This window comes from Oxyura jamaicensis, chromosome 20 (genome assembly GCF_011077185.1).
Source record: "Oxyura jamaicensis isolate SHBP4307 breed ruddy duck chromosome 20, BPBGC_Ojam_1.0, whole genome shotgun sequence".
NCBI classification, from domain to species: Eukaryota; Metazoa; Chordata; class Aves; order Anseriformes; family Anatidae; genus Oxyura; species Oxyura jamaicensis.
Window position 1 is genome coordinate 6,052,408 of NC_048912.1, and position 11,523 is coordinate 6,063,930.

The 11,523-nt window shown below is 52.6% G+C and overlaps 1 protein-coding gene across 1 annotated transcript; it reads right to left on the minus strand.

Moving 5' to 3' along the window:
- Window positions 1-5,858: 5,858 nt before the first annotated feature.
- Window positions 5,859-6,963, minus strand: TP53RK (TP53 regulating kinase). Its single transcript, XM_035344129.1, has 2 exons — window positions 6,636-6,963; window positions 5,859-6,493 (listed from the first exon to the last, which is right to left on the minus strand). Exons 1-2 carry the CDS (start codon window positions 6,925-6,927, stop codon window positions 6,015-6,017), a joined length of 771 nt encoding a protein of 256 aa, XP_035200020.1. The 5' UTR covers window positions 6,928-6,963; the 3' UTR covers window positions 5,859-6,014.
- Between the last annotated feature and the right edge of the window lie 4,560 nt (window positions 6,964-11,523).

Consider the following 11,523-nt stretch of genomic DNA (forward strand, 5'->3'; position numbering starts at 1 on the left):
CGCACCTTTTGCTCAGCCCCAGCCGAAGAAGGGCCCCTGGGGCAGCCCTCGTCCTGCCCCATTCCCAAGTGCAGCAGCTCCAGCTGGGGCACGGTGGTGGAGGTGTCACGCTTGGGGTCAGAACCCCTGGCACCGCCTGGCGTGCTCAGCTGGGCTCCAAGTAGTGCAGGCTGCAGGGTGCCTGCTGGTTGGGCTCTGCATCGAACTGCAAGGAAGTGGCAAGTGATGGCTAGAAAAAGGCACCCGGACCTGGAAGTTTGGCTACCTGTTATTTCCCTGCCATGGGCAGAAATGAGACACAAATCCACATCATTAAAAAGTCAAAAGCATGAGAAAAACAGGGAGCTGGGACTGCTTTTGATGATTCAGTTTGAATAGGGACTCAGATGTTGGACAAGTTGTTTGCAAGGCCATGTGAAACACTTTTTTTTTGTTGTTAAAAACGAGTGAACAGGAGCCAACAAAAGGCCAGCGGTGCGGAGCGGGACAGGACCATAGGAAATACTGGAAAAGCGGGAGGCAAAGTCTTGACGCACACAAGCGTGAGCCTCAGAAACCAAGTGAGAAGCATATGACCAAGCCCTTAACGTAATCGGGACAAAGTCACACAGCAAGGATGCTTCAATCGTCAGCCAAAGAGAAAATACGGGAGCTGCCCAGCTGTAACTCCGAGGACAGGTTTTCCTCCCAGCTCTGCCCTCCATGTGGGACATCGGAAGGAAAAGGGGGGCAGGATGCCCCCGTGGCCAAGGGAAGCGTCAGCGAGCAGCGCGGCGGCTGCCGGTCTTTGTGTGTCTGCGGGGAGCCCGAGCGAGGGGCACAGACGGCAGCAGGCAGATCTGAGGCACTATCAGATTGAGCAGATCAAAGCCGAGGGAGCTGGGTTTTCTCTCTGCTTTTTGCATCGCGATTGGAGGCTAAATGAAGCTGAGCAGCGAGGAGAAAAAAGGGAAAGCAAAGTAACCCCCTGACTTAGTACTTTGCCAGCGTCCTCTGAGTGCTTTAAATATATTCAAAACCTGGGTGAGTTGGGCCCATGACATGAAAGATGTCTAAAAATCCTGCTCAGCAGAGAAACCCTTCCCTTGTCACAACTGATCAGCTCCCTGGAGAGCTACTGCTCCCGGCCGGTCACTCCTGGAGCATCAAAGTTAGAGTGGAATGAATTGGACTAAAAAGCAGAGAGCCCACTGAGAAAAGCTCTCTCAAGCTTCTAAAAACCATGAATCACTGGCACAGAGGGAACAAGAAGTTAGAGAGGAAGAGTGCGGGGACACAGGCAGCATGGAGCCAGGGCTCTTCCCCCCGCTGAACGGACTCTGCTCCAGCGCTGGCCTCCACCTCCTCCATGGCACGTCGATAATTTTGCACAAACAGTAACAAATCAGTTAATCCCCACAGGCAGCCCGGGCAGGGGGCTGAAGGGGATGCCGCAGCATCGCCGCGGCTCCTTTCAAGCAGCCGAAGGGACACAAAAGCTTTTGCCGGGCGCTGCCGGGGGCCGCTGGCACAGCGAGGATCCGGCATCCGCCTGGCTGCCGGCCCCGCGGCTGCCCCAGCCCCCTGGCAAAGGCTCCTGCTGCTTCTTGGGGGCCCGAAAGAAAGCACAGAGCTGACCAAGAGAAAGCAATGGGGTTTTTGTTGTGGTGGTGTTTCTTTTGATGATTTTTTTTTTTAATCTTGCCATTCTTTAACAGCTGGACACGGTGAGTAAAAAAGTTATGTGGATAGAGAAATGAGTGGGAGGCTCCTGTGCCGCCTCAACGCCATCACGTTGGGTGGTGGCAGCATTTGTCGTCACTCGAGTAGTGGTGTAACGCTGAAGAAGGTGGCTGAGGACCTGAAAGCAAGATTCAGGCCACCAAAGCAATGCCATGGCTTAAAGCATGCACAGCTCACCCAACGGAGCCATCAGCCAGACTGGGAGCACATGTACAAGCCTGTGCCGTATGCTGGACCAAAGGAGCTCTATCAGTCTTTTCCTCTCAAAATCAACCTTGTGAGTGAAAAAAAAGCTTCAAAAGAATAATGAGCCATCAATGCCATGGGCTGTTCTTCCTCTTACAAAGACCCAGCTGTGGAGGGACAGGGGAAGGGGAGCACATCTCCATCTTCCCCTTCCAGACATGGTCACATCCCTGCCTGGGCAGTCCCCCCCACCAACCCACCCGGCCCCTCGGGGCACAGGCTTCAGCCTCCAGCCTGTCCCAGTTATGAGCTCCGTGCAGGGGCCTTCAAGGATTTCAGGTTAAATTAATTTGTTTCCTTGTAAACTGCATCTCTGCCACCTCCTTTTCCAGCGCCAGCACCAGCTGCCCTCGCTGTACCCCTCCCTGGGCTCCCCATTCACCGCTGGGATCAGACCTCGCTTGTTCCTGGGCCATCACTCTCCGCTACGGACAGAGGACATTGAGCTTAGCGCAGAAGAAAGAGGTGCTGTGTGGTGCCCAAAGGGACAGCAGTGGGACACAGCCTGTGCTCGGGCCAGAGAGAGGCTTTATCTCTCTGTAGTGACCCTCACACACTGAACTCTGGGTTACAAATGAGCTTTTATGCTTTTATTGCACTAGCTTGGTTTCCTATCAGCGCTGATGGGAGAGGAGGGTTGCAAAAGGTTATCAATGTTTTGCATCTTGCAAAACTGGAAAATATCAATTTCCTGCAGACATCAAGGCCCAGACTAAAAAACCTACACTGTATAACTTGTATGCACAGTTTTTACATATACACACAGTGACTGCCCGCACAGAAGAGGCACTGTTCAAAAGTCATGGTAACAGCACACCTGGATTATGCAACTGCATCTTCAGTCCTATTTCTTGCCACAATAGTTTGTATTTTCTTCCCCATTTGTTTTTCTTCAAAGTGGTCCTATAGGTTACAGCCCAGATCTATCTCCAAAAATTGTGTAATTTTAATTGTGCACTTAGGGCATCAGTGAGCAAAACAGACTTTATCATTTTTATTGCAAAGCACTGCCAGGCTGGTAAACCCACTGCCACAAAATAAATCACTGACAGTGATCAGACACTAAAATAAGGAAGGAAACAAACAAACAAGCAAACACACAATTCCATCAATAACCGGCAATTCCCTTCAAAATCCGAACACTGCAAATTCTTCCAATGAAACTCCTCCACCTGCATCCCATTTGTCATCCCCTCTTTCCTTTTATTCTTCTTTCCACAGCCCGTCTGCACACCCCTGTGTTCATTGCACTTTGGGAGAAGCCCAGAAGCAAGCAGGGGCACGTGCTGGGAAGCCAGGGGAAATTAATAGTTTGTGGCAGGCCCGACGTTGGTCTCTTGAGACAGAAATTCATTCTTAAAAGCAGGAATATTTATGCAGCAGAAAGCAGCAGCGTGACCAGCTGCCCGTCCAGCACGCAGTTACAAATATTTCTGCTGAAAGACCATTTTTCCCAAATGCAGACTTTTTTCAGCGCTGGTGATGATGGCAGGGAGACACCCAGTGGCTGTGTGCGATACAAGCCGTCCCCTTTCGCATTGCCAGCCCCTCCCGTGCCCTCCAGGAGGCAGGCAGGCCTTTTGGGGGCCGTGCACACCCCTAGGGCTGGTGCAAACAGCCTGCCTGGGGCAGGGCGAGCATCCCGGCTTCCCCCTGCATCGCTATGAGCCACCCGTGATCCAAGCTGCAGCTCCCAAGGGCACAACCAGGGACAGAGCGGAGGCTGCCGGAGGTGCAGGGTGGATGTGCCGCATCTCCAGAGTCTCTTCTTTGTGGCGATGCACTGGCTGTGATTTTCCTACTGATTTTCACTACAGCAATGCAGTGATGTGCAAAAACCAGCCTTTAAATAATGAGTTCTATAATGCGATGAAAAAACAAAACATTTTGCTTTTCGTTACCTGCAGTGCTCTGCCTTGGTGTGATGTCCCACCACGCAGCACGTTTCAGGAGGCCGGCTCAGGGTCCCTGCCAGGAGCCCGGCGCTCCGCGCAAGCAGCTGACCCCAGCTCCGCCGCAGGGCTCCTTCCCGGCCATAAAGACTTGCAGTCCATCAGCTTTGTTTCCACTCCACGGTCCTGCAGAGAGAGCTGCATTTTAATAAACATCACGGCAGTTAGGAACGGGCCGCTTCAAAGGGCTCTACAAACATAACTCAATCCTGGCACCACCAGGAGACAGCCCCAGCGTGTTTGTACAGATGGGGGTGGTGGGCAGGGAGGCCAGGCGTGCTGGGGGGCCGTGTGTCGGGGCTCACATCAGGCCTCGTTAGGGGACTCGTTAGCTCACATCCACCTGCTCCCACCACGCCACGAGGCCCTGCTCCACCCCCAGCAGCCTGGGGACCGTGAAGTGTCCAAGCGCTGCTGGCAGTGCTGCACTCACTGGGCAGGCAGCAGCAGCCGTGCTGGGTGCGAGCTCTCCGAGAGCCTCCCTGCACAAAAACCCAGCTCCTTCTCCTTGCCCTCAGCCCAGGCGTGCTCCGCACTGGGTGAGCACAGTGCGTACACCAAGCAGTTAAAACAAAACCCCGGGGTGTTGGTTTCCAACACCAGCCGCGGGAAAAGCCCAGAGCAGGCTGCGGGATTCCTTCGCGTGAAAAAGTTAAAAGCCAGGAAGAGTGGGGGTAACGTGGACCTCGGGCAAAGCTGTGGCTGGGTCGGTGGAACCCGGGCCCCACCTGGGGCCGAGCACTCGCCCAGGCGGCTCCTCTGGCAAGGAAGTGAATGCGCGCCGGGCACGGGCAGCCCGCAGCGCTAGGACACTTGCGAGACGCGAACCGTGAACCTTTGTGGCATGAAGCGGCAGCGTTACGGCAGCGCCACCGCCCGAAGTGCAGCGCACGCCGGCGAGCACCTTCTAGTGCCTGGTGCCCGTGGGCCGGGGATGTCCGGAAAGGACGAGCGGGAGGCTGCGAACGGCGGTGATGCACAGCGCCTGCAGCCTCACCGCCTCCTTTCAGCCTGGCCTGCACTCAGAGCCGTGCCCAAGGGCTTTCCAGGAGCCGCAGTGTAAGGGAACAGTGCACCCTCCCCTTTGGGGCAGAGATCTTCCTCGACGTGCAGCGCAGAGGTGCCCTGCACAGCACAACGCCCAGGGAGATCAGCATTCTGCCTTTTGAATCGTTATCTGAAGGAAGCAGGAAAGCTCACACACACGGCATGCAGCTTGTATCCCATTCTACTAATAATGCAGAGGACTGCTTATTGTGGAGTTCGTAAACTTTTCCTCTGGGCCATCCTACATTGGCACTAGCAGATGGATTAACCCAGAAAACTAATTAGAATAGGGAAAGTTACCAAAAAACACCCATACCCCTGCCTGCCCAGGCAGGCAATCGCAATTGAAGCAGTCCTACTTATAAAGCTGCAAACCCAGACATTTACAGCAGACGTTCTGCTTAAATGGGAAATTTCCCAGCACAAAACTGTTCGTAACATTTTTCTGTATTTACTTAAGGAAAAAATACCAAATGAAAACAGCCAAAATTACTAATGAAAACATAAATGTACCTTTCTTATGTGTCGCCCTCTATTTCAGCCATTGCCCATGTCCTGAAATTCATAGTCCTAAAAATTTCAGGATGTGTACTGGCCTTTATAATATATTTAAATCCTTTGTAGCAAGTCTTCTGAGAAAAGCATTTGTTTTCTGAGAAAAGCATTTTTGTCTTAATTACCTTTGGTAGGTGTTCAGATACCCTCAGGCCCCTCCTACCTCCCAGAAATCCACAGTCCATGGGCTGAGAAAGATCACTCGGTGTGATTCTAATTACACAAAGAAGGCGGCCCGTGGAATGACACTGAAAGCTCCATTTTAAAAGAAATATTTAACATTTAGGAAAAAAGTAACCTTTAGTTATGTCTTTCATCTGTGCTCCCATCTCACAATTACTTTACGACACTGTTACAAATTCATACAGATTTATTTAATATAAGACACAGTTATCAAAATAGTAACCTGTGAAATAAAACCAACGGGAAGTATAAATAACCATACTCGCAGAACCTAAGCAGCAGTATTTCTCCACCCCTACGCCTGCTCTTTCACCCCACCATGGATCTCTTCCTTCCCCTTAGCCGCACTTCATCCAGCCTTTTCATCACAGGGCCAGACTTTTTAGACGTTGCTGCATAGGTCTTCAGTAGGGCTTTGAACAGAGTTTCTGTATTGGGATGAGTACTAAGGAAGGCTTTTTCCAGGACATACAAATCAACCCCTTTGTCCTCTGGAAGACCTGAAATAAAACTGAGTCCAAAATCTATCAACACTAAGTCCAGCTTCTCTGCGGGCGGTCTCAGAAGTACATTGGAAGTCGTCAGATCCCCATGTATAAGGTCTTCGTCGTGCATCCTCGCTAACAGCTCGCCCATCTTCTCTGCTAAATTAAGGAGGCTACTGGTGTCATTTCCACTGTCTTGTACGGAATTAATGTGGTCTTGAACGGTGATTGCGCCTACGATATCTTCAAGATATATGCAGTTGGTCACATAATCCACGAAGTAGACCACTGGGGCCGGAATCCCTATAAAAAAGAAGGACAAAGGGTGGCCGTTAACTGATGTTACCATACCAAGAAGCCCGTGGAGGCCCTAAGCGGACACTCGGACCGCCCCAGCCACTGGTGAACGAGGGCGGCCCCCTCGCAGACCCCGTCCCGTGCCCACCTGCCCGGCGGCAGCGCAGCAAGGAGCGCGCCTCCTGCGCCGTGCGCCGCCGGCTGAGCCGCTCCTCCAGCGCCGGGTGCCGGTACCGCTTCGGGAAGCGGAGCTTCACCACGGCCGCCCGCCCCAGGAAGCGCCCCCGGTACACCCGCGCCTCGGCACCCTGCTGCACCAGCTGCAGCCCCGGCAGCGGCGGAGCCTCCCCCACCGCATGGCCCGGCGCGGCCGCCCCAGCCGAGCCCCCCACAGGCGCCGCGGCCCCATCCACGGCCTCGGCGCTGCCGGCCGCCGCCATCTTAGGGCGCCGAGACTGCAGCGCGCATGCGCGTCGCGCCGCCGTGCTCCGCCATCTTGGGCGGCCGCTGCGGGGGGCGGCCCGGCCCGGCCCCGGTGGGATTTTTTCCCCCTCAGCGCTCCCGGGACAGCCTCGGGGTCACCGCCCGGCCCCAGCACCGGTGTGCGACCCCCCCCCCCCGTCCGGGGAGCAGCTGCCTGGGGCCTCGTGGCACCCTGAAATCCCACCGCTCTGCCGGGAGATGTGCAACCCCAACCCCCCCAGTTTGTGTTCCGAGGGGCTCCGGCACAGTCCCTGCAAATCGAATGTCTCGATTGTTGCCTTTGGAGGTGCTGCGAGGCCCTTTCGTCCTTGTTTTCTCCTCTTCGGGGAGCAGAAAAGCGGCGTTTGTTTCCTTTTCGGCATATTTATATTTTATTAATGCATTCCGTACTGCTTACTTGTCACTCGCGTGGTGGGAGCGCGCCTGGCAAATATTTGTCTTGCTCCAGGAACGCTTCCAAGCAGCACTCACGAGCTCCCACCGCACGGGTCCTGCCCCGGCCCCGCAGGGCTGCAGGATCCTGGCAGCTGGGCCAGGGGAACGGACACGTTCCTGGGCTCCACACTTAGAGTTTGCACATGCCACGAGCAGTCAAATAAGGGGCTTTCTCTGTGTTGTGGGCAGATCTTACCTAAGCATCCATGTGCCATCCCTGCAGACATACATATGCAACCTACAGACAAGTGCACACAGATGCTCTCCATTCGTAATTCTGGTAAACACAACGGCCCTCTCTCATGCCGGCCATAAACATCCTCCGGCACTTTCAAAATACAAAAGCAAATGTTTTTGCTTTATTTTGCCCATTATTTTATTTATTTAAATTTCATCTCGCCTGCAATTTCGTTCATTTCTTTTTTGAATGCAATCAACAGTTGACATAGCCCTCGGAAACCACCTAGAGCCATTTACAATATTTATGGTATCACCCAGTATTTTTATTGGAGTTCTGACTGACACCATGGAGTTTCACTGAAGCCACAGACACTCTGGTAAATTGTTTAATTATGTAACTTTGTTCTCCTGGTGACAAGCCTTTATAAACTCCCCTTTCACAAACAATGTAACTGAGTTAAAAATTGCAGTGCAGCAAACCAAGCTCATGGAAACCAAGCGGGGTCCCGCAGCGCTGCCCACACCCCTGCTGCTGATCCCCTGAGTGCTGGGCAGGAGGCAATGCTGTGGGCAGCTCTCACCTCACTCCCCGAATTATTTAAGGAGGGAGGCTGCGACTTTCAGAGCCGGACAGCCTGGAAAAAGGCTGGATGCAGGCTCCAGGGGCTCCTCACACCCACCTAAGGCACTGTTGGCTCTGAGGCTGGGTCTGCTCTACCTGCCCAGTGCAGGCTCAGGGGTAACAGTTTGTGTGTGTGAATTTTCAACACTGCTTCCCACGCAGCTTGTTGTGCTTCCTGCCATCCCTGCAATTCCAAACTGCAATTGCAATGGGGAAGAGAGGGAAAAGGGGAGGCACAGCATTACACACCTGGCCAAATCCGAGGGCTGTGCATTGGGCACCCCACAGAGGCAGCTCCACAGTCACCACAAGTGCAGTGTGAAAGCATCCCTAAAGTGTGCAGGGAAGGGGGACGTGCAGGTAGCCACCAGGACCAGTGGCAGCTCACCCTGGTCCCAGCAGCTCTTGCCCCTTCCAGGCTGCAAAAAGTTCCATGCTGTGCTGGGTGACCCACTGCAAGGAAAAAGATATTGCCCCAGGAGAATGTATTGCTTTGATGCAAACGTCTGTGAAATGGATGGGCTTGCAGCACCAGAAATTGCACCCAGGCTGCAATATACTCTTAGGTATTCATTATAAGTATCTACATGTAAAAGTCTCTGCTGTTCCTATGCTGAGCTGCATGAGCTGCTGAGCCCAAGCCTGCCCCGTGCCTGTGCTGCAGCCTGCCCTGATAACGTGCGAGCAGTTAAACCACTGCCACGTCCTCTGCAAGGCAAAGCGGAGCAGAGAGAGTCTGTGCCCTGTTAGTGATGGCTGCAGAGAACAGGAGGCAGGAGCAGTGGAAGCATCCTTCTCTTTGTTGTCTTTAGGATGCAGATAGGATAACGTTAAAAGAAAAATCTGTGCAACCTAGCGTAATAATGAGAAAGCTCTCGTGGCTGCAAACAAGCACACAGTAAGTTCAAGTGCCCGACAAGCTAACTCCATCCCAGCCAACTCTAAGCCTGTTCTTGGACATTACCTTTTTCAATAATTGTACTGAACTTCTTCAGTGTGTTCTCTTTAATCCCTTCTTGAGGGTCAATTATAATTAGAGAAAATGTGCTTGCGTATGTGACAAGTGTTGCTGAACACCTCATCCTCCTTTTTCAGGATGGGCTTCTCTCTCCTCTTGTATTGGTCTTTGCTGTCTCAGCTGCTGCAGCCCTGTGGCACCAGCTACCATCAGAGCCATGCAGAGCTGGCTGCGGACGCGCGGCTGTGTCACCCAGGGCGGGCTGCTATTGCCAGCGCTGAGCACGTCAGGCAGCGCATACTTGCAGCTCAGGCCGGGCGTGTTTCTATTCACTGTGAAGCAGGAATGCGCCCTCGCTGCTCTGACATCCAGCAGCCAAGAGAGCGATAAGGATCAGATGGAGAAATGGCACTGCCAAAACACACAACCTCAAGACAGAGGAGGAGAACATCTCAGGAGACAGTAAGGCTAGAAGCACACCGGCAGACAGGAGGCATGAGCTGCTGCATGGCCACGGGCACAGCCGGTCCCAGCGGATCCAGCCCTTCCCAGCTCCTCATACACAGCTAAAGGACTCAAGGACCACAACTACAGACACCCAGTGCCCATTAGCTAAAATGGTACGATAAGAAAGATGCATGGCACTTTAAAACCCACAAAGGAAGTTTTTTTTATCCTGAAGTTATCCCCGCTGTACATCACAGCAGCTTTTCGTGGGGTGGTTTCAGAGGACTGTAACCCACAGCCACGCACGGTGCCGATGCTGCAGCTGTATTTCTGCACATATTGATGTAATCTTTTTGGCCGCCTTTTGCAAACATATCATAAAGCTCTGCTGTACTCCCCAGGATCTTGCCTCCCTGCTGTCTTTGCTAATAATGTTTATTACCCTGCCAGAGAACAGGAAGCCTCCAGAAAATGTCAGGGGTGGCTTTATGCTGGCAGATTAGCAAATGCTGAGTGACCACGGAGAAAATATAATTTCTTCCTTCTCACGCTGAATTCATTTGAAAAGGAGTGTAGTAAAATGTGCAGGAATTGTTTGGGCAAGTTGTAGATCACGAAGCCAGGACGCGTTTACTCTGCTGAGGACTGCTGCTCCCCTGGCTCTCTGCCTGGTGCAGCGGGGTGACATCTCCACTTCCTAGCACTGTGCACCCCAAATGTCTGGGCTTCTGCTCCAGGGAGGGGCTGTGGGGGTCAGAGATCATGGGCAAGATCACGCTGCATTCCCAGAGTTCCCAAAACCTGGAACAGGAGCCAAGACACAGAGCTGCAATGTCTGCTCACCATAAGCTGGCCTCATATGCAGGTTCTTGGGGAAGAGAGAAAATTGCAAGTCTCCCTCTGAGTGTCATGAGAGCTAGTTGTGACTTCAGAGCTATTCAATCTACTTTAATATGAATTGCAAATCCTATTGAAAAGCTCCTTCTTTGAACACCATCGGGTTCTGTTGGCTGGATGTGTTTGAAGCCAGTCTCCACCGTGCGTATGATCCCTGTGCAGCTGTCAGTTTGTATGAGACGCACGGTTTCAGGAGAGGTATTGTTGCATATTGTGTTTCTGTTGGTTACAGTATATGAATGGGAAGCATCTACTTAATCTATAAATCAGATGTTTTGAAACACTTAATATTAACTATGGAGTTGAGAAGAAGCAAGAACAAAACCTTTGATCAACTGCTGCCCATGCTGCAGGTCAGATATCCAGCACAGGCTGAAAGGACATACATGATCCAGCATTGCCCACCTCAGGCATCCCAAAGCTATGAACTGGAGAAAATAAATAAATAAATAAAAGTCGATAAAGAGTTAGAACAACTGTTCGCAGAACAGAGACATGGCATGCATCCCCCTGCATAGAAGAACAAGGATTCCTTAAATATTTTTCTAAATTCCTCATTCACATGTGGAATGACCACTGAGAAGCTCTTTTAAAAGACATCACGTGTTTTCCCTTCCTTACCCAACCTGTTTACTTTTGTCTGTGTCAGAGGTCTGCGCCTGCCCTGCAGCCACAGGTGCAATGGCCGCTGATGCAGACCGTCCCCAGCCCGATCCAGGACTGGGTCCCAGTCCCAGTACAAAAAGCTTTACCAGCACAGGCTCCACGGTGTGTTAGTCACGTCATAGCCATGCCCTTAAATGAGATACTACCTGCAGTCACATACCAGTCCACAACGCGGGCTTATGGTCATTTCCCTGTATCCTGCAGCCGCAGTCCGTGTGGCATGACCCTGGGAAGGCTGTGCAAGCCCACCCCAAAGCCTGTGACACGTTGTCCCTGCTCTGGTCCCTGTGCTAGCTGGGTGACAGCGAACTTCCGAGCATCGCACACACTTCTCGGCACACGCACGTA

Coding starts and splice junctions, on each gene's coding strand:
- TP53RK (XM_035344129.1), bottom strand. CDS start 6,927: ATGGCGGCGGCCGGCAGCGCCGAGGCCGTGGATGGGGCCGCGGCGCCT. Junction 6,494..6,635: donor GCTGCGCTGCCGCCGGGCAG/GTGGGCACGGGA, acceptor TCTTTTTTATAG/GGATTCCGGCCCCAGTGGTC.